The sequence below is a fragment of the Parasteatoda tepidariorum genome, chromosome 8 (genome assembly GCF_043381705.1).
Source record: "Parasteatoda tepidariorum isolate YZ-2023 chromosome 8, CAS_Ptep_4.0, whole genome shotgun sequence".
Taxonomy (NCBI): domain Eukaryota; kingdom Metazoa; phylum Arthropoda; class Arachnida; order Araneae; family Theridiidae; genus Parasteatoda; species Parasteatoda tepidariorum.
In genome coordinates this window covers 8,590,274-8,617,814 of record NC_092211.1, presented here as the reverse complement: position 1 = coordinate 8,617,814, position 27,541 = coordinate 8,590,274, and the positions used below count along the sequence as shown (strand labels likewise).

Sequence of the window (27,541 nt, the reverse complement as noted above, 5' to 3'; positions counted from 1 at the left end):
ACTTAATTTAATAACATATTCATATTCAAGGCCCGCACGAAGCATTCGCCCCCTTGCCAAATAACATAGAATCGTAAATTTAGCGAATAAAATTGTGTTTTGGCGGAAGTATTGGCGACTGATTTTTTTCTACTGGAAAGAAAAGAATGCATTGAACTCGATCCTCAAAATTACGTGAAAAGGATTTTTTCTAATCTAAAAGGATTTCTACTGTAAAATTCAGTAGATACAACTCATATAGCCGTCAAAACAATATAAGCCTGAAATAAACTACCGTAAAATAGTTTTCTATGGGACAAAAATGATTCATAAAATTTTTTTAAGCTATGCATTTAGCGAAGACTTTCGGAAATACTTTTGATATTTGGCTAATTTACTGCCTAAATCCTTAGCGTGGGTCCTGATATCGGCTATGTGGATTTAAATAATGGACTAAGTAGACTTCTGATTTTGAATTCAACCCAGAAAACACAAGAAATCATGGTACAAACTTACCATCGTGAAGGAATTTAAAAAATAAGCTATTTGTAGAAAGAGATTACTATAATCTATTTTAGTTAGTTAAGCGTTTATTTATTACGATTAAATTTTTTTCATATGCAAATTGTCAGTTGAAGATTATGCTGAAAAAAAAAGCTTTAAGCGCAATTTGTTTTCAAATATTGTTTATTCAAATGAAACAAAAATTTTATCAAGAGTTCTTTAACTATGAATTAGTTTGTAATAACGACGACTAATTTCACGTCTCGAAACTCGTTTATTTCTCCTAATTTACAAAATAGAAATGGATTTTTATTGGTATTAAAAAATCAGAATTAACTAGACGTTTTTTTTTTTTAGTCTGTGCNTTTTTTTTTAGTCTGTGTTTACTAAGCTGAAATTTCTAAGTAGTAGTTGGTTTTTAGTACATCAAATGAAGCAATTTAAAGAAATTAGCACTATATCAAAAGCTTCTGTTGTATATTAATATATTACATAAATAAAGAAAAAAAGGCAATCCAATATAATTAGTTTTTATTCAATTCCTCCTTAATTAAATTCAAAATTTTTAATTGAAGCTCAGCTTTCCTCTTTTTATTTAAATCTTTGAAATAGAATTTCATCATTTCACAAAAATGGTTGTCCTCGTTTTCTTCTAAACAAATCCGTTTCAAAAGTGGATCTACAGTGTTCAGTCCTTTTAGAATATTTTCATTTCTTCTTTCCCTTTCGGATTTTGATCCGGGAGATCTCTCTTTTTCCAATTTGGGAACAACAGAAGAGCCTAAGACAAGAAGAAAAGCTCATTAAGAAAAAAAAAACTACTAAGCAGTTTTAATGTACAAAATGAACTACAGTGAATTCGCGATAACTCGAATCTGATAGGACTGACGAAAAGTTCGACTTACCGTTAGTTTAGGTTTTGGACTTTTAAAATATTATCGGATTATTTAATTAATGCTTATTAATTACAAATCTTCTAAATGCTTACAATATTTAAGATCATTTTTCTGACAAGCCATTTACGATAAGACTGTTTAAGCACTTTATGATACCCTGGTCCATCGGCTGCAAGTTTGCTGTTGTGTTTGGCGGGAGAAACTGCAAGTTTACTGCTTTCAAATTAGGTAGATCACTATGCGCTGTGCATTTATCAATAAAAAGTATCACTTTTCTTTTTTTAGCGAAGAATTTCCGATCCAATTTTCTTGCATAGTCTTCAAATAAAACTGATGTCATCCAAAACTTTTTATTAGACTTGTAATCTGTAGGATACGTTTTTACATTCTTGAAACATCGGGGATTTCGGTATTTTCCGATAACAAGTAAGGGCAATTTCTCTGCCCCAGACGCATTTCCTTCAACTAGGACAGTCAAACGTTTCTTGCTCATTTAACCCCCTGAGCAGTTTTCATCCTTAAACATCATAGTCTTATTTAAAAGACAAAAATAAACCCATTTCATCAATATTGAAAACATCATTTTAACTGCATGCTTGAAGTAAATTTCGTAACGTTTCATTTAACCTCTGTTCAGATACTTCAAGAGGGACAGCTTTAGCTTCTCCATGAAGAGTGCGAAAGACATTGTGTGTTGCAAAGGAAGGGGCATGATATCAGCTCCTTGTTTTTTTTTCTTGCTTTAAAAGATCCCAAAAAAAATCGAGTTAAAGGGAGTAAAATTCGAGTAATCGAGAATAATTNTTCCCTTTCGGATTTTGATCCGGGAGATCTCTCTTTTTCCAATTTGGGAACAACAGGAGAGCCTAAGACAAGAAGAAAAGCTCATTAAGAAAAAAAAACTACTAACCAGTTTTAATATACAAAATGAACTACTAAACAAATCCCTATTGCAATGCGTAAAACGTGTATACTCCAGAATTGTCAAGGTTTAGGACATAATGGATTAATCCACGGTTGAAACCAGGGTTTAAACCGTCTCGTCCAGAACCCCTTTGTCTGAAACTGTCCAAAACCCTTTTATTTAAATAATGTCACAATTTTTAAAAAAATATTGGGAAATATAAAAAGTTAATTTTTGAACAAGAAACAGACAAATTTTTGTTTTATTAAAAAAGTTTATCATTATTTTTAATCTTGCATTTATTTATCCTTATACATAATTTATCAGTATTGAAAACATATTTGTTCATATATAAGGGATAAGATACTCACTTTCGTTATTCAATGAATTATGGAGCTTCAAAAGTTATAAATCTTTTCTTATTATATTATTTTCCTTTAATAAGTTAAAGCAAATTGTATAAAAAGCATAAAATATTTATTAATATTTGTCATTATGTGTACAATGGTTACACATAAAGAATCTTTACCTTTTACCAATGTTCAAGGTTTTGGACACTTTAAGACAGGTTAGAACAGTTTTAGACAGTTTAGGACAGTGAAAGTCACGTGTCATGTCTAAGACCAGATTAGGACGTCCAAAACCCCAACCCTGGTATACTCGTTATGTCAAAAAAAAAAAAGTCCATTGACCATTAAACTTCTAAACTTTAATAAAATCTAGTAAAAATATTGTTTGGTGGTATGTTTCCATTTTATTACCAATCGGGTACTTACACTTAAAGAAGAAGAAGACCACGTATACCCACTGTGATGTCAAGCCCAACTGATCGTTTATAAGCAAAATGGCGTGATAAAGTTGAGCTGAGTTTCTAGACGTAAGTTAGAATACTAATTAACGTGAAGTTAATGAAATACAATGCCGTATCACACATTATTGAAATTTAATTCTTTCTCTTCTACGTCTTTTACTTAACTTAGATTTATTATTTGTTTATGCATTTCATCGTAACCGTAATACATTTTTGTTTTGTGTACCTGGCAACTTCGAAGCATAATTAGTTTGCTGATATTCTACATAGCTTCATGTCTATCTTTGTGTTAAGTGAGAAATATATAGTGAAAGAATTGAAATCTTCGTGAAAGAATCTTTGTGTAGGAATATAGAATGAAAATTGAAGGGCTTGGCTTACTCAAACAGAATCAAAAGAACAGTTGTTAATGTAAACAAGAGAAACTCTTCCACCAATCAGAATCGAGATACCCACGCTTCGTCACTAGCAGGTATCCCATTGAGCCACTAAGTATTTCGTATTGTGGGGTGATGGGGCGGGGGGCATGCAGCTCGAAACTCTGCACTTCCGTAAATCGCGACTTGAACAACTAGCATTGATTTGGAGGGGGAGATTGCATAAACAATTCGCATCAGGCCGGGGTAGTCTGGTTGGTAGGGTACAGGGCTCGTGTCCAAGAGTTCGTGGATTCGATCCCAGCCGGACAAAGACTCCCCGTGAAGTAAATGGTGACTGGTGCACGTTAAATCTGTAGAGTCGCAAAGTCCTCCGTATTCCCATAACAAATCAATACCTCTGGGGGTACTGATCCAGATGTATACTTGTCTTCTGGATTGGTTTCAAAATGACAAGGTTAAGGAGTTGAGCATTGGTAGTCATGAACCCAAAATTGGGTCGGCTGTTCAACGACGGTTATGAAACAAAATAAAATGCTTTTGATCCATTATGTTCAAGGTAGGGTTAAAAATTAAAAGGTTACTTTAATTGTCGTTAACCCAACAATGGGTTAGTTTTCAACATTGGTTATAAATTAAGATTGTGCTTTTTTTTCCTTTGAGACGTTCAGTAAGTTTATAATTGATAGGCTATTTTTTTAATTTTTTGTACAAACTAAAGACAGATTTCGAAAATCTTCAATTTAAGGAACACGAGTTTTTAGTGACGTAATTAACATAAAAAATCGTTATTTACCTTATAATGTATTAGTCTAATCAAAATAATTGCAAGACGGTGATGTAGTTGACATATATATATATATTTTAAAGTAAAGAGTATTCCCCATTCTTATAATTATGTGTTGAAGGTTAAGTGCCTGCCCTCGATGATTCGTAATTTTTCCTAACATAACCTAATCGAGAATAGCTATGGAAATAAGATTCGATTATTAATTGTAGTAAAATAATCGAATTAAATAGAAATTTGATCTTCATTAAAAATTTATTTATTGTATGAAGGTAATCTTATTTTTTTTCGATTGATAATTTAAAAAAAAGGAATGCACGCTTAAGTTAACTATGGAAATTTAAATAAGCATTGAACTCATAAATCCCACCACCTGAAAGACATTTTTCTATATCCACCCCAAAAGGTAAAAATAGTAACAATAATAAAATAAAATAAAAATATTTTTTAAAAAAACATATTGTTTAGCTATAAGTAGCTTTTACCATTTTTCTTATTTGTAGTTTTGCGTACTTTTGAATTGAACTTTGTTTTAAAATGTAATAAAAAGGCTTAAAACTTAATGATTAAAGCACAAAGTATTTTTCACTGTAAGATTCTACTTGATTTTACCTACAGCTCAACTCCGACACATTGAGAGTATTTTCGAAGGTCTTGTAACAAAAAACTAAATAAATAAATAACTCAAGTTTTTAAAGTCGGAACTCTAAAACTTATAGTGTAGCTTTTCTTTTAAACTGTCTATTCCATATTGTTAAAAAGAAATTATCTGGGATTTAAGGACCAAGCGCTTACATAGTCAAAAAATAGCTAAACTTTTAAAACTTGCCAAACTAACGATATTCTTAAAATCGAAAGATTCGTTATTATAAATAGTTCGGAATATAGTTTAGAGCATTATTTTAAAATCTAAGACTATGTAGGGTTTGAAGTTATTCTCAAAATAATTTTAAATAAAATTAGATCGTAGACGCTTTTCATCTTCATTAAACTGTCATCATGTTAACATTTTCGGCTATTTACTACCAGCGTAAAATTATAATTAATTCTGTATAAATTATTGTTTCTCAAACATTACAGCTCTAAAAAACTAAGCGTACTAATTGTTACCAGCGAAATGAGCCATGTTTGATCAATACAATTTTAACGAAATTTCTAATTTACTATATAACAAATATACTACTCTAATTCACTAATAATTAAAATTAACTATATAACTAACACAAAATTCTAACGCTACATGCCAAACAGAAGCAATTAAATAGTGAAACAAATATTTTTCAATGGTACTTACTAGGTGAATCGACGATTTCTTCTTTAATCTTCAAGCATTCTGCTTTTCTTTTCCTCACCAGTGAGTTAACGTCTAAAAGTTAAAAAAAATAATTAATTATAAATTTTGAAAAAAATTCACTTTGATATTTTGTAATTAAGGGGTGACTAGCCTAACTGACAGTAACAGTGGTAGACAATAACACTTTTTTTTACCAAAATAGATGTTTATTCGAACACTGTGATTATATTTTTCTAATTCTTTATGAAGTAAAAAAAAAGTTTCATATCAATACTATTATATTGTAAGGGTCCATTTTATGTTTCCAACAGCTCAACTCTGACATGCTGAGAGTATATTTTCGAAGGCCTCTTACCGAAGGAAAAAAAAAATTCAAATTTTCAGTCGTAAATTTAAGACTTGTAGAGCAGCCTTTCTTTTAAACTGTTTATACCATATTGTTAAAAAAGAAATTATCTGGGTTTTAGGGAGGAAGTTAAGCGATAAATAGTTAAACTTTTAAAACTTGCCAAACTAACGATCAGAATATTTGTAACTATAAATAGTAATTTATTAGAATATTTTTTTGTAAATCTTAGGTCTTAGACTATGTAGAGTTGGAAGTTATTTTTAAAATAATTAAAACAAATTAGATCATAAACGCTTTTCGTCTTCACTAAACTGCCATCATGTTGACATTTTTGGCTATTTTACTACCAGTGTAAAAATATGTTTTTTATTTTATATTCTGTATAAATTATTATTTTTCAAGCACAATTATTTTTCAAATTGCACTAAAAAACTATGCGTACTAATTGTTGCCAGCGAAATGAGCCATGTTTGCTCAATAGAATAACGAAATTTCTAATTTACTATATAACAAATATACTACTCTAATTTGATAATTCTCTACTCTAATTGATAATGATAATTTACTACATAACAAACACACAATTCTGACACGACATGCGAAACAGAAGAAATTAAATAGTGAAACAAATATTTTTCAATGGTACTTACTAGGTGAATCGACGATTTCTTCTTTAATCTTCAAGCATTCTGCTTTACTTTTCTTCACCAGTGAGTTAACGTCTAAAAGTTTTAAAAAATAATTTTTATAAAATATAAATTTTTAAGAAAAATTCACTTTGATAGTTTGTAATTAAGGAGTGATTAGCCTAATTGACAGTAATAGTGGTAGACAGTAAAACCTTTTTTTTTAACCAAAATAGATGTTTCCAATTCGGACTATGATGATTTTTTTTACTAATTCTTTATGAAGTAAAAAACGCGTGTTCTTTATGAAATGGCGTGTTCTAAAATGTACAACAACAAAAAAACTTCATTTCGATATTTTGCAATTATTAGAACATTTCGTAAGAGTCGGAGTCTTGAAGGTCCATTAACCTAGTTATAAATAATATTTTATAACTCAATAAAATATTCATCTCTATATTTTAAAATCATTGATTAATTAAGGGTAATTAACTCAAAAATATCAGCTATGTTGTATTTTACGTTTTTATCAAGATAGAAACCTCAAATGTGTTTTTTATGAGACAAATAGAAAAACCTTTATTTCGATAGTTTATCGTTACAGGGACTTTAATGTTTGCAGCAACCGTTTCCAGCTTTTGAGTCATTTAATTGCAGAGAGGATGTTGTCGTTGTAGTTCATTTACATCGCACTAGAGCTGCACAATGGGCTATTGGCGACGGTCTGGGAAGCATCACTGAGGACGATCCAAAGACATGCCAACACATTTTTGATCCTCTGCGGAGGGGATGGCACCCCCGCTTCGGAAGCCCAACGACCTGCACAAGAAGTCGAGCACTTTACGATTGAATAGTTTAACGAGGACCTATACCGCACAACCTCGGTTTCCTACGAAGAATGATTCAAGTGGTCACCCACCAGCATACGGACCGCAGCCAGTGATGCTTGACTTCAGCGATCTGCTGGGAACCGTGTCTTAACGATAAGTCCACTGCGGGACGAAATCAAGCATACAATGAGCTGTATGGAGTCTGATATTAACCACCACAATAAATTTCAGTGGACTTCCTGGACACATCTGCCGAATATACCAACTCTTANCAGAAAAATGTGTATTCATGCATTACAGTTTCATTAATTTAATATCGATAGATTTCAAATTTACTTACCAGCAACTTTATTTGGACTTGCAATAGATGGCGCCAGAGATCTGTCAAAAACTTTACTGTTTGTAATACAAGAGAAACTAGGTCTGCCAGAAACTTCACTAGATCGTGTTACTGGAGAAAGGTGAGGCATGCCTGGAGCTTCACTAGATCGTGTTATTGAAGAAAAGTGAGACATGCCAGGAGCTGCATCAGAACTTGTGATGGGAGATAATCGAGGCATGTCATGGATACCAGTAGAGGGAGAGAACCGGTACCAGTCCGAAACTTCTGTAGAACTTGTAATCGGAGAGAATCTGAACGGAGGTATACCAGGTTTATTAACAATCATTGAGAACACGGGCACTTCAATAAATCGCCTGAAAGAGAATAAATTAGACATAAATACTGATACTTATTTTTTACATAATTAGTATTCTTTACTGGGAGCTATTGATAAATATTTTATTGACACTACATTTTTGAAATCATATGAATAGGTTTCTTTAGGAAACTCATCGGTATCAGCATTCCCTGTAAAGTCAATTTTTCCTAGAAAAATCAAACCAGTGTCTTTGATTTCATAGGAATGAATTTTACTGTTAACTACTAAGAAATCTCAACGCGAATTTTCGAGGCCAGAATAGCGAGGTGGGCAGGACTCACGTTTGTTAAGCTTCTTGAGTATGACAGAGACTCCCCGTGTAGTAAATGGTGACTGGTGCACGTTATATCTGTAGGGTCACAAAGTCCTCCACGTCTCATAACAATTCAAAACCTCTGGGGGTACTGGATTGGAGATTCATCGTTCTCTGGTTCGGGTCAAAATTACGATCTGTGGATGAATGAATGGGTCCGCCCTATGAACGGATGTGATGCATGGGGAGGCCGAAGTTGAATTCTTGACCATAGATGGCGCCACTGGAAAACAAGAACAATCACACCCCTTGTTACCAGAGACTACGACAACAACAACAACGCGAATTTGCACCAGTTTAAATCATAAAAAATGCGTTCAGGAAATAAAACTCGCACGCGAATTTTTCGTAATTATGATAAAAATAAACAATTTTTAACAATAGTTTTAGAAGAAGATATTAAAACCTTTAAATGTACATGAAAAACAGTCGCGCTGCTATACAAATTCCGAAATAAAGTCGTCCCTGCTTCTTTGGCAAACAATATAGCAGAAGATGAGCAGCAATCAACTTTAAACAGTTAATTCTATCTAATTGCCTTTAGTTCATAGAAAAGTCTTTCATAGCTTTAAAATAAAACGTTTCAAATATGATATCATTTGTATTACATATAAATAATATAAGTAAAATATCGCAACCAATACTGCTGTTACTAAAATACCATACTTGGCAGAAATGGTGTTTTTTTTCCCCTTAGAATGTTTCGATTTGCACAATAATTTCTGTTTGATCCGAGATGGCTCAGAGATAGAGAGATAGCCTTCCAATGAGGGGAAACGGCTTCGAATCCCAGCAACAGCTGGTTGATTTGAATTCCGCATCCGACTTGCACCGGCCACAATGCTGACGTAAAATATCCTCAGTGGTAGACGGATCATAGGTTTTAGTCCCCTTGCCGTCAGACTAACCGTGTGAGGTACTCGTGGTCTTCCTCTCCATGTAATGCAAATTTGGATTAGTTCTATCAAAAAGTCCTCCACGAAGGCAAAATTTCTTCCAATATTTGATCCAATTGTCTTCTGGATTGGATTCAAAATTACAAGGTTACGTAGTGGATCATTAGTAGTCGTGAACCCAAAATTTGGGTCGACTGTGAATCCAGCGCCTACCAACCAGGCTATTCCGGCCCTAAGTATAAATTTACGCACAATAAATACAACCAGAGCCGCGATGGCTCAGGGGATAGAGCGTTCGCCTTCCAATGAGGTAAACCGGGGTTCGAATCCCGGCAATGTCTGGTCGATGCGAATTCCGCAGCTGGCTTGCACCGACCGCAGTGCTGACATGAAATATTCTCAGTGGTAGACGGATCATGTTTTAAAGTCTCCTTGCCGTCATTCTAACCGTGGGAGGTTTTCCTCTCCATGTAACGGAACTGCGGGTGAGTTCCATCTAAAAGTCCTCTACGAGGACCCTTATGTGATCCAATTTTGATCTAATATGGGTCCTCGTAGGGTCTATGGGTCCAAATCTGATTCTCCCCATATTTGATCCAATAGTTCTCTTGTCTTCTGGATTTTGTTCAAAATTACAAGGCTACGGAGTTGAACACTAGTAGTCGTAAACCCCCCAAAAATAGGGTCGGCTATTCAACGACGGTTATAAAATAATTTCTGTTTAAGGAAACTGAACGAGTCAGAATAATCACATCATATCATAAATTTTTCAAATATTTTGAGTGTTACTCTAAAATGAGTTTGACTGCTCTACAAGGTTCGAAAATTGATATCTTATTAAAGGATTCTAGAAATGCGTGTCAAGAGAGTGAATAATACATACCGATTTTCCTCTTTCACTCGTTCACACAAGATAGGCTCGGTCTTCAACTGTTCCCTTTTCAGTGAATATGACAAACGCTGCTTTCTGTCTACTACTACTTTTCTTTCCGTTGGTTCCACTTTTATTTCTTTCACTTCATAAAAGAGAAAGAAGAGAAAATAAATAAATAAACAATGCTCGGATAAACTTAAAGTGTATTCCTGTGCGTGTATGAAATGACTACGATTATTTCAGACCAGTGTTTCTCGATCCGGTGTGTCCGGCTTTATCGCGGTAAGATTAGGACTATTGGTATAATTTTATCTCACATAAAATTGGAACACTTTAGCAATTTTTTGACCAGTGATAAAGAACAGTTTTTGTGAAATAATAATTGTTATATTGAATTAATAATTGTAAAGATAACAGCGTTTGCGGACTAGTGGTTGTTAAACAATGCTTTTCAGATCAATGCGATCAGGGTTGCAAAAAACCCGGGTTTTTTCAGAAAAACCCAACCCGGGCGGGTTTTTCTGGGTACTTCATGTTTTATTTTTTTTTTCAAAAGAGAAGGCTGGGTTAAGCACCTTATTTTAAAAAAGTTTATGTTAATATTAATAATAAAGTTTAATTTTATGAACTAATTTCACATATAAGTAATTAAAGTGCAATTAATAATTAATACAAAAAAATGAGTACAAAAGTGTGAATAAAGTTTCTTCTGACATCACGATAAAAAAAATGTTATATGTACTCACATACATCACACATTTGAAACTTATTTTAACATAGTATTACTTTTTATTTATATTTTAGTCTTAAAAATAATTGAGGGATTTTTTATTTTTTTGCATGGAAAGCGAATTAAAAGCACTGACTAATCAATGGCCATATACAGTCAAATCTAGCCAGCAAGGTGACTCTCCAGTCTCCAAATACAGTTAATTTTTTCACCATAGGTTCATTTTTTTAGGCTGGACTACATATATATTTCAATAGAATAGCTCTTTAATACAAATGAGGATAAAAAAGAAATCAATTTTTGAAAAACCCACCCTGGGTTTTTCAGAATGGGGTTTACCCAGTAAAACCCGGGTGGGTTTTATGGGACAGGTGGGTTTTTTGACACTGAATGCTATTCAAGAATAAATATTATTGTGAGGATCGGTAAGCGATTTTCCAATCTTACGGCTTTTAACAACCTACACTCCTATTTGGCATTTTTTCTAAATAAAGAAAACATGGTGTTTTGTAACCGTTGTTGAACAGCCGTAACAACATAAACTCAGTTTTATGATCAATAAACAAATATAATTTAAACTGCATTCCTTCGTATTATATAATATAAATGTCATTTAAAGCTATATAAAAATAAATCTTATGCTAATGAAGAAAAAAAACGATGGAGGTACTACAATATTATTTTGTTATTTTTCGAAAAATATATGTACTTGAAGATTGTTTTTATATTCGTTTAATTCGAATAATTTATCAAAATTTGATTTTTCCTTTCTTTTCTTTACTAAGACTTTCATGACTTGCATATTTCTTACGTATACTTTCAGATTTTAAGTTTTCTTTATATCTTCCAAACTTGAAAAATACCAAATTACTTTGCTTATTTCAATTTGGAATTTTTGAAATTTAATTGATTTCGTTCGAAACCCCTATTTTTCTTACTTTTTCCATTATGACAAATCATTTCTTTTCACACTCGTCTTGCATTCACTGCAGTAAGCAATGATTATTCTGCATTAGGGAAAGACACGCTGTACTTTTGAAACTTTTTCTTATCAAAGCTGATAACTCAGTTCTGCTGTGAAAATTAGCTTTGATAAGAAAAAGTCTTCACTGCGAGAAAAATTACTCTGTACCTTTTTACATTCTAATTAATGTGTGAGTGAAGTCAGTCAAAGGAGAGGTAAAACCCCCCTTCATTCACTGCAATGGATAACTGCCAGCAAAATTTGATTAATTCTTAAGCTATACTCCTAACAACTGTTGAGAGCAAGAAATGAACAGGAAGTTCCTATTGAAGTGATCACCCATTGTATTCTTATCTTCTTAACTGAAAATTCCATTCTAGTTGGTGAAACAGTTCTTAAAAATGAATAGATTTTTTTTTCATTTCAGTATCTCTTTTTTTGCAATTAAGGGAGAACTAGAAACTACAAATATCCATTTAAACGAAGAAATTTAACGTTAGTTTCTTATAAAATGATTTGGATCCTTTAAATTGTATTCGTATAAGCGAGTTATACGAATATACGATATGCAATTAAGTGGGGACGACTGAAATTTTCAGGGAATCGGTTATGGAGGAATAAAAGTTTAAAATGAGAAATACAGTAAAAAGGAAGTTAACAATGACGAACGACAGAAGTTAACAATGACATTTTTTTCTTTTCTACATTGCGGCTCCTTCCTATACTTTAAAGGTCAAGAATTTAAATCAGCTGAGAAAAAAAGGCTTTTGATTGGGGAAGTTCATGTATATTTTAGATCAAAGATAAATCGGAAGCCATCATGGAGAAATCTTCAGAGGAAGGCATTGGCTCACATTGGACTGTCTGGCTTACTACGATGATGATGATGACATGTATATTTTGAGTAGCAGCGAAGAATATCGCCTCTTATAGAAAAAAAATATATATTATGAGATACTCTTCCTATGGCTAGAAAGGTGAGCGTGAGGAAGTAGTATAGTTTGTCTACAGTAAGAACTCCCTCCTCCACCAAGTCTGAGGCCTTCTGCCGATATGGAAAAAAAGAATGGATCATTTCAGGGAGGGTAGCTTCTCTTCCCTTTAGGGCTAATACAATAGACCGAAGAAAAAGATTCTTTCGCCGCTCAGAGCCCCAACCTGTCCCAAATAGTGACGTTACTCCCCTACTTGAAATAGTAATACCTCGTTACCATAGTCACCGCCACGAGTCCAGGTGAATGGCTAGAGGAGTTCTTACTTTAGACAGACTATACAGCACGTGGAGCATGAAGAAGAGTTTTCTAGATTTAAGATTATTTTCACTTTGAGACTAGCTTTATCAAAAGATTTTTTTCTCGCTTGAAAACCCTAAGACAGCCTTGATTTTTAGGTTTTAATATAGAAGGTTTCGGAGATTAGGAAAATACCCGTAGAATAGAGCAGATTGCCACATATCTTGTTTTAAGGTTAGAAGGTTTACACGTAAACTGCATAACAAACCTTCTTAAGTTTACATTAAAACAGCGTTTCTCAACCTTTCAGTATTCGCGGTCCAGTTATCAATCATAATTTTCATCGCGCCCCCCACTTGCAGTAAAATGTATGCAACAATAATGTATATTGAGTATTTTTAATTCTGTCTTTAAATTATTTTTAACTAACTACCAAAACAAAAGTAAAGTAAAAATCAGCAGCAATTGAGATTGTAGAAACTATGTTTGGAGTTAATATTTCAAAACAATTACAGTCCATACCTCTTTCGAATGATACTGTTGCTCGTCGAATTGGTGATACAGCTAAAAATGTAGTGGCAGCTTTTCTCGATGTTGCGTGACAAAATGGTTTCAATAAACTTAGAAGCAAGAGATATTAATAAAGATGCTCATTTCATTGCCTATGTTTGATTTTGTGATAATATGTCAGTAGTAGAACTACTTTTCTGCAAATCAATAGAACTCAAAACAACAGCACTAGCATTATTTGCTATTTTAAATGATGTTATGAATGATGCAAACACAGAATGCAAAAAGTGCATCGGAATATGCACTGGAATATGCATCGGAATATGCTTGTTCAATATCCGGAAGGTTCGAAAGTATACAAGCACTAGTAAAGCAAAAATCGCCTCAATGCGTCTGGACACATTGCATGATCCACAGAGAAGCTTTGGGTTCGAAAGAAATACGTCCTGGTTTAAATATCGTATTAACTGCGGTTGTAACCATTTCAAATTATATAAAAATGAGAACCCTGAGATCGAGAATCTTTTCTGCTCTTTGTAATGACATGGGTTCAGTACATTCAGAGTTACTATTTAAATGTGAGGCAAGATGTTTATCACGTGAGAAATTTTTGCAACGTGCTCATGAATTAAGAGAAGAAATCGTCATTTTCTTAGAAGATAACAGACCGGAAACCGGGAATTTACACTATTGTTTATTTGTGATGAAATTGAGATACTTGGTCGTCATATTCGAGAAATTAAATAACTTGAATCTTAAACTCCAAGGAGCAAATACACATATGTTGGATACGAGTGATGAAGTTAATGCTTTTTGTAGAAAATTAGAATTGTGGGGCAGAAATTTAAAGCAAAAAAACCTAACAATGTTTGCAAATGTGGATAATTGTACTAAAACTTATAAGGCTGAAGAAGAATATATGAAAGTTACGTTTGTAACCATTGAAAATCATTTAGCCATGCTGGCAAAGAATTTTAAAAAGTATTTTCCTGCTCATGACAAACTGCTAGCAAGTTACGAGTGGGTTAGGAATCCATTTCATAAGACTCCCGAAGGACTCTCAATTGATGAGGAAGAAAAATTCATAGACTTCACGACAAGTGGCGAAACTGAAATGCAATTTAGTAATAAATCACTATTTGAATTTTGGCAGGAGGAGGATTTTTCTGCACTGAAACAAAGGGCATTTCGCATTCTATTACCGTTTTCAATATCCTACCTTTGTGAAACAGGATTTTCTGCTGTGGCATCTTTGAAGACAAAATATAGATCACGGCTAAATATAGAAACAAGACAGAGAGTGGCTATTTGTAATATTAAGCCTCACCTCAAAAAACTTTGCTCTGCAGGACAGACCCAAGGAAGTCACTAAAAATTATTAATTTTTTTTAAAAATTTAGTATGTTTGATTAAGTAAGGTGGGTAAGCCAAAGGTGGCCAGTGCTCCTAACGTAGCCCCCCCCCCAAATAAAATGAAATTTATTTTGAATCATAAGATGTCCCTTCTGCATTGTAAATCTTGTATCTGAGGTGCACGAGGCTGAATTGGAAGATATTTCCTTGAATGGCCTCCATTGTATGAAGTGATTTAATTATTTGCAGTTGTCGTTCTAATTTCCAGGTGAGAAGATAATGTGTTTAAATTCTTAGAACTTTGAGTTATAATATGTTTTCTGAAAGTTTATTTCTTTTTCTTTAACCACATTACTTTAATTCGAATTAATCTATCAGATTAATAGTTTTATGTCGTGCAAATGGTAAGAGAGACCTTATGTATGTTCCCAAGTGGCGCGACACTCGGGCCACCTTCGGAAGCAAACGTGAAATCTATAAAAGAGTTAATTATAAATCATTACGTAGCATATTATTTCTCAAAAAGGAATGCTTGAATTAAATGCCAATTGATTTATTTCATTTTAAGCAAATGTGGAACTTTAGTATTTTTAAAATTTTTATAATATTTTGACGTTCTCTGCACTTTAGTAGACTTTACGATATTTTGCTTCAAGTTTTTTGTTTTGTTTGCATTTTAAAGTCATTTTTCAGGTATTTTTTTTTATTTTTGTGGTAGTTATGAGTGTTTTTTGTGGTCGATTCTGGTATTTTCTTGCAAATTTGGGTATTTTTAGATTAGTTATGGGTTTAGTTAGTTAACTCTAGTATGGTTATTTAACTCTTACTTGTTGGCTAATCCTTCTGAAATAATTAACTCAATAATTCTTGATTAATTCTAATGAGTTAACTCGAAAGAATCGCTAGTGACTTCACACAAGAACTATCAAAGTAAAATCAATAAACAAATTATACACTCTGAAAACAAATATCTTTTTTAAAGTCGGGAAACTTGTTCCAACCAGCAAGACACTTAAAGTGCATTTTTAGAAGAAGTTAACCAGTCCAAGTGTATTTTCTAAAGATAATTTGAGTAAGTGAAAAAGTGATTTCAAAACATCGCTCACCTTTGGAACCTGTGCGAAACCTTAGGTGCAGAAGCTGAAATTTTAAAATTGTACTATAAAATAAATGAAATTTTATTATACAACTAAAAGTATACGTGATATATATTAGAGATAGGTGTAAGATGTTACAGAAAAAATTCAGATACACAGACTTAATCAGAAAATTATAAAAAAATTCTTAAGATCAAGCCACCCTTGGCTCCCCACCTTAAATTTTGATTTATTAAGTTGTTTCATTTTAATAAGTTATTAAATATGTCAAAATATATTTTGTTTTCTATGTATATGTGCGCTTTCCTTTCATCCAGTTAATCAATTTTTTTTAAATAATATTTTCTTTTGAATATTCTCGCGCCACCCCTCTGGTGTGCTCGCGCCCCCCTAGGGGGGCGCGCCCCACAGGTTGAGAATCGCTGCATTAAAAGGTTTTTGCTGAGTGAAAATAAACCTTATTTTGGGATAAAATTAAAGTGTTAGGAATGGAGAAGAGGTTGATTTAAACATAGTAGTGATGTGTAATCGGGCTTGTCACCATTAAGTATGTATGTTGTACAAGATAATCTTGAGAGGTGACAAAGCTAAGAAAAAATATTAAAATTACTTCGAAATTGTCAATACAGCTATTATATGACTTAAAAATGTACAGATTTTTACGATTTTCAATTTATCACATTATCTTTCTCGCATACTCAGTAACAAGGCTTGGTTGTGTGAAAACAACAATCAAGTTTTCTGACACAATGAAAAATTAAATTCTTCGATATGCAGAGATGAAAAACACATTTTTCAGAAAGCTGTTTCTAATCAATTTAAGTGACTAACATAAAAAAAATTGCTAAATAAGTAAATAAATAAAAAAATTATTCTTTAAGATCTAATTGTAAGAATAATTTATGAGATTGTGTGGCCCTTGCTAAATCTCGGGGAGTTTAAAAATAAGGGAAAAAGCTTAGTGCCAAATATTTTATTAATATACATATAGCACACGGACAAACAAACATAAATTTAATTAAGAAAATGAGAAATAAGTTTAAGGTCCATTCAGTTCGAAGTCTGAGCATTCACTGGCTTGTATGTGGTGGCGCTGTTGTAGCTTACCGATGTGGGTGCTACAATTGCTTATTATTTTTTTTTAAGATTCTAAAGTTGAGATAATCAAATTTATTTCAAATTGTTATGCTACAAATAATTATTTTCTGCGTATTTGTTCGACCTGTGGTAGAATCGTGGTGAAACGGCGACATTGTCACAGAATGTTACCGAGTTCTTGCAGAAAGATTTTTCCTTTGGGGAGTAAAAAATTTTGGTTTTCGTTTCTGCAGAAATTTTCGAAAGATACTATCTTTTCTTCAGAATTATATTCCAAATATGACATTCTTGAGCATCGGAGTTGAAAAAAAAGGCTTGTAATTTTTCTATTTTCATTTGAGAATAATGAAGTAAGGAAGTTTGGATTTCTTTTCTGCAGAAATATTTGTTTTATTTTATTTTTTTCAGTTATTGCTATTGATTTCCACATAGTTTTTAAAATCCGATATTTTTAATCTGATATTATTTATGACAACAGCTGAATCTTGAAATGAAAACACGCATTTGTAACACCCTTTTTAAAGAGTTTGATTTGGCGTGACTTCTGGCTTTTTTGATCGCTTTTTTTTTCTTCGTTAGTTACTGTTATGGATTTCACTATTTTTAATTTGTTTTTAAATTTGATGATGACTTACAGAGAAAGAAAAATAAAATAATTAGTGTGTTTTCTCCCTACAAGATGCGAGAATATAGCTCAATAGAATAAAAAATATTACATATTCAGTTTTAAAAATTACATTATTTTTTCCGAAAACTTTTTTTTTTCTTTTGAAGTTGACGCTCTTGTTACTTTAAATTAGTAACATATATATTTTTTATTATTAAAAGTATCTTGCAGAAAGATATTAATGCTGGAGAGATTTATCGCAGAAAGCCCAAAAAAATTCTGCCACAGGGACCAGGATATTTTACATTTGTAAATTCAAATGATGATATCTAAGTGAATTACTGAAGTAACATATAATTTTGAGTCTTCTTTCTAAAAATGCATGTTCCTAAAGGCAGAAAAAGTTCATGTCTTTCAATCATTACATGATAATTAATTTCTGTTTTATTTCCTAAGCTAAATTTCTATTTTTTATAACTGGAAAAGAATATAACATTTATTTGAAAAGTGACCATTAGACTGTCATTGGTAAAAATAAAATGTAGTTAGGTTTAGTGTTAATTTTGATTTAAAAAAAAACTGNTTGCTGTACAGTATTTTTGAAATGCAGTTGGCTCTCGATATAACGATCCCTATGGTCACAACAAGAATGGATCTTATAATGGGATGTCGTAATATATATATATCAAGATGTACAGAAGATTACAGCAATTTTTATTCCAAAACTCATAAATGCCTGATGTATTTTGACAAAAAAAAATTTCTACTACCAACTTACTTCAAAACTTTAAAATTCTTTTTGAAAGATGTGGCGCTACGGTAGCTACTAATAGCCATTTTGGTTAAATAAACACACAAAGAGAACTGCAAAGTTTAAGTTTCAAATTATACAGTCCCTCAGCAAATTATTAGACGTACTATAAGATCCTATGTAAAATCTTAATTATAAGGTGATACCATACGGCTTTATTGTTTTAATGCGACTATTTGCACCTGTACGTTCGTGTATCAATTGGATAACATTGTAATGCAATACGTTAAAAATAAATGCAACTAGGAAGTATATAAAAAATCACCTGAATAAAAACCCATTAAATATAAAATTATAGCCTATAAATTCGTGTAAAACATGCTTTTATTAAAACACTACAGTGCGTCTAATAATTTGGTATAATCATAATTATACACTAATACTATACTTGATATAATAAATATTCTATATTTGTATAATATATCTTCTAATTTATCCAATAATCGTCGAATTTATATTATATATCATCTAATTTAACCAATTGATACTCTAATGTAAACAAGTGCAAGCCGGTTTCAGTGTCGTAAAAAGAATAAAGCTGAATAGTATCACCTTCGTAATTTCTTTCGGTTTTAGAAAGATTGTTATTGTTTTACATTCAGGCCATACACCATCCATAAAATAGCAAACGGGAATTCACGAATATAACGTTATACAGTGAAACGGTCATCGTAATAGGATCTTACTAAAAAACTAGACTGTAAAAATTAAAATCGAATAATAAAAAAGTTAACAAACGCTTATTGCCACGACGATGGAATGTAATAACAGAAAACTAAATACTCTATTTTATCAAATTGGTTTTAAAGCTCATGGCAAAATTAAAGAGTTGAATTCTCTAAATTGACAGTGTCTTTATATGTTTATAATTCGATCGCTGTTTAAAAACTGAAACCAATCATGAGAATAGAACATATCTCCTAAAAATAAATTCATGCAGAACTAAATTAAATGCATGTTTTTTTAAAGTTATTTCTTTCTCCAAGCTTTTTTTTTCAGTCAATGCGTTTCATTCTATCCACTAATTTTAAATTTCTCATACAAAACAGTATTTTAGAAGTAAATTTTGAATTTCAAACTTTAAAAGAACCTATGTTATCCGTTATACTTTGGAAGGAAAAAAACAACATGCAAGTTATTATTCTGATTTAAACTTAATTTTAATGCAATTTTCATTGTTAAAAGTATTTTAACGAATAACATTTCAGACAAGTGCTCGAATAGATTAGAAACAACATTCTAATTCCTCCAAAATCTTACACTCATCGTACCAAATCAGAAAACTTTCCCTTCAGAAAATATCATTTCCCTGTGATAAACAACATATCAATTAGCCGAATATTAAATGAATAAACAACTAAATGAGTGAGGGAGAAACGAGGCGTGATTTAGCGAGGCATGCAAAAAAGAAAACTCCTAGATCTCCACAAATAATTCGATAGACAATGAAAATAAAAATGTGCTAAGGATTTATTTAAACAGTTATTGTTATCAATTAAATATATTTTAAGCAAAATGGAAGGAGGAATTAAATATTCTTTAAGTTACACAAACAGGCGTAACGATCTTCTTCGAAACTATTATCACTACAAGAAATTCCCTTGAAATATTTTTCCGTGTGTGAAAATTGTTTAGCATACTAGAATAAAATTGACTAAGGGTAAGAAAGAAATCGTGGGGTGCGACGCGATTAAATGTCATTTTGAAAATGCTATTAATTTTCTTTAAAGAAAGTATTACTAATTTGTGATTCACAGTATAGTCGAACAAGCGCTAACGCGAAATTGGCGGGACCATCATAATAATTGAACAGAGAGCCCATCCAGATATTTCAACAAAAAATAAGCACACTTTAAGCACTCACAAAATATTTTTAATCGCTTTCCAAAAAATAATAAATTAAAAAAATTTCGATCGTTTTAAGTTCTTAATTTTTTAGAGGTGTTAAAGGGTTTCCACTAATCACATAACTTATTGTTATGACTCCAATATGTGAAAAGAAGAAGTATGACGATTGTAAAAACTTAATATAATTTTATTTAAATTTAACAACAACTTTGTGCGACTGATCGCTTACGGCTGTGTTTCCCAAAGTACGGTACGCGTACCCCCAAGGGTACGGGAACTGTTTAGCTGGGGTACGCGTTTTTATGCGAAATATCTTGCAACAAACGAAAATTTCAACAAATTTTATTTAAAAATAAAACTAGCCATGAAAATTTACGATTACGTATTTTTCTATTGGCTATTTTTTCGCAGAGTTAGCAGTTAATAATGAGTGGTATCAACAGCCAGGTGTGATTTTTAACTTTTGGGCAATTTTTTTACAGTAAAAAATATATTCCTTCTTTCATTAGTGGTACACAGCTTGACGAAAAATTTAGAAAGGGTACACAAAAGTCATAAGTTTGGGAAACGAGGCTGAAGAGGAACAATTTGGGGGTTTGAGCTAAAAATAGATTTCCCAGGTGGTTTCTCAAGGGAATCGCTACAAATCATAAACGAAAAATCAATAAAATTCAAAAACATTTTAAAAAACTTGACATAATCATGATTAAATAAAAAAAATTTTGATAAATATTGCTAAGAAAACTTTGAAAATCACGCATTATTTGTAATTTAGAACGACAATCGACACGACAAAGAAGAAAATATTTTTCTAAAAGATAGAAAATTAAGCACTTTTTACAAACCCCGAATAAAATAAGCACCTTTTAGAAACGCTACGCACCCTGTTTATGTTAACTAGATTTCATCTTATACGATAAACAATTTATTACGTACTATTAATACATATTATGTACTACATTTATGTACCAAGCAAATTAAAAATAAGCTGACAAATTTTAATAATTTTATTAAACTATTTTATTAATTTGCCCAACTACTACTTCTAACAAAGATGGATGATAGAAATAACATTCCTTAAAGTGAATAATAGGCACTTTATTCATATGCTGCTTATCTGTGCTGTGTCTAGTTTCTTTCCATGTTAAACGATAATCAGTTTGAAAATTTCACGTTAAACATGTGAAATATGTACAATAATAATTGATTACTGACTTACAGGACAAAACATGTGTTTAATGCAAACCGATATTTCATAAACGATTTCGCGTTAATGCCGTTCGACTAGATATGAAATTTTTGTTAAACATTATAAAGAAAATGGTAAAGAATATTTGAACATTCTTATAATAAAAACGCTATTAAGTTTTCCTAAATGAATTATTTCTCTGAAATAAACAGCGAATGAACTTTCCTTTTTACAATCACGGAGGGAAAAAAAGTGTAACGACATTCTAAGAACAATTGGACATTTCTTAGACATAACATGCAAAAACATGAACTGAAGAAAATGCGCTAACAATTATAAAATGCATGGGATTTACGAACGCAAAATTATAAATTCACTACACCTACAAATGAAAAATAAAAGTTATGATAATATTAGTTGTAAATCAACTAACGTTGTGAATATTATTTAACTTTAAAACAACTTTTTTTTTTCCAGCAGATTAAACAATTGGTTATTCTAGCTAAAAATCTGCATAATGCTTACCCTTTAAATTTCGATCAAAAGAAAGTATTATAATTTTTTTTCTTCTTTCAATTTGCTCATGTTATTAAAATTCTTAAATTATGAAATAAGGAAATGACATATAATTTGTTCAGTTATTAATTATAGATAGTTATTAATTCTGTTAAAAGTAAAATTTTACTTACCCATTGCCAGGCTGCAATTTTCGCTTTACTTCAACACTTTTAGTGACACAATTTATAACCTGTTACTCAAATTTAAATGATCTCCCAGCAAAATTTTGGAACAGTTAACTACACTGTGGCTAAATCTGCATGTACTTACAAGATTTTATGTCTTCTTAAACAGTAGGAGGGTGGGGGGGGGAGAGCACGTTCAATCCGATTGGCTGCCAGCTATAATGGTCGAGGAGAGTTCTGAATGGAGATCAGGTGTCTTAATCAAGTGGATAGGTCCATCGGATTTCCCCCTATGATAAAACAAAAAAATTAAAAAATAAATAAATAAACTACTTAATTCAGTACTTATACTTTATCATTCATACTAATACTCAATTATTGACACTAATACTTAATTATTCATACTAATACTTAATTAATACTAGCAGTCACTGGCCAGATTATTAGGCGCACTGTAAGATTCTGTATAAAATCTTAATTATCACGTGATACTATACAGCTTTATAGTTTCTGTGTGACTGAAACCGGTTTACACTTGCTAACGCTCTTGTATAAATTGGTCAAATTAGATAATGTATAATATAAATTCGACGATTGGACAAATTAGACGATATATTATATAAACATGGAATATTTATTGTATCAGGCATTATATTAGTATATTATAATAATTAGATCAAATGATTAGACGCACTATAGTTTTTTAATAATGACATGTTTTGTACAAGTTTATCGGCAATACTTTTATATTGAAACATACATGTAATGCATTTTTACTCAGTATATTTTTATATACTTCCTATTTGTATTTATTTTTAACGTATTGCGCTACAATGTTAACCAATGGATACACGAACGTAATCAAGTGCAAACCGGTTTCAGTCGCACAAAAACAGTAAAGCTGTATAGTATTACATGATAATTAAGATTTTACATAGAATATTATAGTACGTCTAATAATTTTAATATGGACTGTAATACTTATACTTAATTATGCATAATTACTTTGTACTTATCCTTAACTATTTTTAATCACAAATGAAATTTAAAAAATCATTAATTTTTTTATAACTATTGATTTTTATAATTTTTTATACTGTAATGAGAAAAAGTCGATTATTAATGAAAGAAGATTCTAAAATAAGAAAAGTCGTCCAGTTTTAACTAATTTGTACTTTTTTTTATTGTGTTAAGCATAAATAAAGGAAAGTTTAAATTATACTCTAAATAATTATATAAACGGATACTACGTTTGAAAATTAATTTTATCGTGAATCTTCGTTAAATATGAAACGGTTGAAAACTCGACAGTATTTGTAAACTTTCCTTTCTAATGCCACGCTTAAACATAAAAGTTTTATTTTCATATGTATTAAACGAGTCCATTCAGGTACAATGTTAAAACTCGCTGAACAGTGAGAAATTATTTTGATCTCCTATTTTTGGCCAAAGAAATGTTCGAACCAAAAGAATCTATCATTTCAAGTCTATTACGAATCAGGGCTCGAAAAACAGCCCGTCCGCCCGTCCTCGGCGGTCAAAAATTCCCAGCGGACAACGAGTTTCTCGAATCCGATGTCCGCGCGGACGGCCAGTTTCCCGATAATGGTCGTGATATATTTTCAAGTTTTGTTATGTACAAGAATCTAGCCCCCCACTTCTAAAATGAATCTCTAATCTAGAAATACAGGAACATTCTGCGCATGGTGGAATTGATGTTTTCTCTGTCTGGGTGTACTGCAGCGGTCGAAAGGGACTTTTCACCAATGAAATTACAAAAAAAGGGGGGAAAAAAACAAATTTCCTACTNGAAAAAGTCGATTATTAATGAAAGAAGATTCTAAAATAAGAAAAGTCGTCCAGTTTTAACTAATTTGTACTTTTTTTTTATTGTGTTAAGCATAAATAAAGGAAAGGAAAGTTTAAATTATACTCTAAATAATTATGTAAACGGATACTACGTTTGAAAATTATTTTTATCGTGAATCTTAGTTAAATATGAAACGGTTGAAAACTCGACAGTATTTGTAAACCTTCCTTTCTATGCCACGCTTAAACATAAAAGTATTATTTTCATATGTATTAAACGAGTGCATTCAGGTACAATGTTAAAAACTAGTTAAGCGGTGGTAAATTATTCTGATCTAATTCATCTCCTATTTTTGGCGAAAGAAATGTTCGAACCAAAAGAATCTATTGTTTCAAGTCTATTACGAATTATTCTCTTTTTTAAAAAGAGATTAAACATAACATAAAAAATAAAATTACATGATTTTCATAAAATTGCATACTCTGAGGAAATTTTAGTAGCTCAAAAGAAAGTATTAAACATAAATGATAATAATTATGTCTACCAAAACTTTTATCTGTTCGTGTCTTAGTTTAGAAAATGAAACACAGTCTAACGTCCTTATAATGAACTCGATATACAGTCAAACCCCAGTATAGTGAACCTTCAAGGGACCGAAATTTCAATTCACTATATCCGTACTGCAACCAATTTTAGCTAATTTTTACAAACTCTTCCCTTTTATTACACATTATTTAAATAAATGGCCAATAAAAAGAAATACAAAAATGATTAAAAAACAATATGCAGTAACAAAAAAAAATGTGTCAACTTTTATTTTTTATAACTTTCGTACAAAAAATTTAAGGATGCCCTTTATTTAGGGATGAGGAACTTAGGAAGAAGAAGTAAACAAGAAAGAATCCTTATGGCTACATTCCACTCGGCCTTAAAAATCGGTATATGTATTTTATGTAGAAATTTCAAAATTACCAAAAAATGAAGAAGAAAAAATAAGACGAAGACAGGAAAATTTCATAATATCCAATTTCTTATCTTATTTTGATTCCCTACATTCACAAAAAATAACATTATATGAGTATATCAGGGTACGCTCACTATATCCGGGTTTTCAGTGTAAACCATGTTCACTATAACGGGGTTTGACTGTTATAATGAATACCCGGTTATAGTGGTCCAGTCCAAACTGCTGTTTTACAAATGCTTATAGTGAACAGCTGAGAATTTCTTAACTCGGTTAAAATGAATTCAAATTTCGTTCTTTTACAGATATTTAAATAAATGATACAAAGTCTATGTGATAAATTCAGAGGATATAATTATGACTCATAATTAAAAAATAAGTATTACGCATTATTAAGAAGTGTTCAAAATGAGTCATTTCGTTGGAATTAATAATGCGAGTGGGTCCGAAAACAGAAACGTGGTAGAGCAAATTTTAAAAAAGTTCTATTTTTTAAATTCGATTTCTCAAGAACTATTCGACCGATTCCGCTCAAATTTTACATGTAAAATTACATTCTTTGAAGTGATGTTGTAAAAAATTGTTATTTAATAAAATAATAAAAATGATAATCATTTACTAAAAGTTATATTCTGCAAGGAATTATCTTTAGATAAACGAATTTTATAATTATGTGAGAAAAAAAATTTCTAATCGCTTTAAAAGTTATCGAGATATATTAAAATAAAAGTAAATTTAACCTTAAGTAAAGTTAACATTAAGGGGTCCAAACTTTGGACTGTTTTCCTGACCAAACTATTGAAATCATGTTTCCCAGATTGGGACTAACCCCTATATTTTGGGGGTCCGAAATTCGAATCCTTCAATCAAAGGGGGGTTTATTCTGAGTTAGTACGTTTTTGTGCGTGCTTTTATAACTTATGATATCGTCTGCACTATTTAATTAGCATATTTGAGATCACCCCCTCGAATCATTAAGATAGAGTCCTAGCGCTTGAAGATCCGATTATTCGATCAACAGTCATTTAGGGTGATTCATCCATTTACTTATTCAATTTATTTATTTAATTAATTAATTTATTTATTTATTTAATTAATTAATTAATTTATTTATTTAATTAATTAATTTATTTATTTAATTTATTTATTGACTTAATTTATTTATTTAATTTGCTTATTTATTTAATTAACTTATTTATTTATTTTACGCACTGCACAATTACATGTTGTTATAATGTGCTTGTTGGGATACAAAAAGCAGGATAAAAAGATTCAGTCTGTCTATGTGGTTTGGTTTTTGCCTATAGAAACAGATGATCCAAATAAAAAATGGCATACTTTGTACTTTAAATAACAAAGGATATGAATAACGTACAAATAATGACACAAGAACAGATATACTACTTACTTCAGTTTCTTTAATATAATATAGAACCTACCTCAGTGTCGAATATGGGGGGTCACTTTGCGCCCAGCACACCTGTCTCTTATCTCTCTTTCTTTGTTTGATTATCTTATTCAAATGTGTTGCCATATAGATAAAGCCCCGTTTTTCATTGTTGCAACTTGTTGATTCATCAGGCTGAACACAGGCTTGAAATTTCGACCACCCCCCTGTGAATTAGCTTCTAGGGTGGGCCATGCAGACCTCACATCTATTTCAATTGAAAAATCGGAACCCAAAATTAAACATTGTTCAGAATATATTTATGGTAGCTTCTTTCACTTTCAAAATTATAAATAAAATATTTGTGTGGAACGTTATGAACTGAATGAGATTGAAGACGACACATAAATATTAAAATACTAATTGTAAGTGCGAATGAAACGTTGGTGTTGACAGCTTAGGGTATCTCCGGATAAATTTTTGAATTCAGGGAAGGGATCCCTCAAAAACTGAAAGGGGGAAGAAAAAAAAGATAAATAATTAAACGCAAAATTATACTTGAACTTTGTACTTACGAATTTTAGAAACGAATATTTTTCATTATTAATTTTATAGACAATGCTATAAGGAATTAACAAACGTAATTTTATAATTTGTTCCAACAAATTCCATTTACTAAAATAAGACATTAACTAAATCTAAAAAATGAAAAATAGCCTCTTTTTGTGGCCCGCGAACTAAAATATATTAGTTGTCTTTTTTTGCGGTTAATTTTCGTAAAAAAACTATACGGTAAAAATTCCACTTTTCTCGTTAATACGAACCTAACTTCTTCGTTTCCGTGAAATTTAACGTACCAACGGTGCAGAAAAATTTATTTCTCAGGTTTTGCATCCTAGAAAATATTTATTCAAAATACAAAAATAATCATGTATGTTGCTCTTTTTTATTTATTTATTATTTTTTTTTTGTGAATATAATTCAGCACGTGCGTATCAGAAATTTTCTCGAAGAAATTATCCGATTTAACTTTTTGAAACCACTCATTTTGGACGAAAATATTTACGCACACATTTGAAATTTTTTTTATTTAAAATGTAAATGTCTATTCTCTGGT

General features: G+C 31.3%; 1 protein-coding gene across 6 annotated transcripts; it reads right to left on the bottom strand.

Annotated features, from left to right (window-relative positions):
* Positions 1 to 997: 997 nt before the first annotated feature.
* Positions 998 to 26,558, bottom strand: LOC122271962 (uncharacterized). Of its 6 annotated transcripts, none has more exons than XM_043054790.2 (7): positions 26,477 to 26,558; positions 22,270 to 22,553; positions 10,151 to 10,283; positions 7,698 to 8,053; positions 6,552 to 6,623; positions 5,553 to 5,624; positions 998 to 1,264 (listed from the first exon to the last, which is right to left on the bottom strand). In XM_043054790.2, the coding sequence occupies exons 2-7, from the start codon at positions 22,271 to 22,273 to the stop codon at positions 1,008 to 1,010; spliced, it is 894 nt and encodes a 297-aa protein (XP_042910724.1). In that variant the 5' UTR covers positions 22,274 to 22,553; positions 26,477 to 26,558; the 3' UTR covers positions 998 to 1,007. The 6 variants fall into 6 exon arrangements, with proteins under 6 accessions (XP_042910724.1, XP_042910726.1, XP_042910723.1 ...); XM_043054792.2 differs by having other exon boundaries at positions 22,409 to 22,553; positions 26,446 to 26,505; XM_043054789.2 differs by having other exon boundaries at positions 26,446 to 26,495.
* Positions 26,559 to 27,541: the final 983 nt, after the last annotated feature.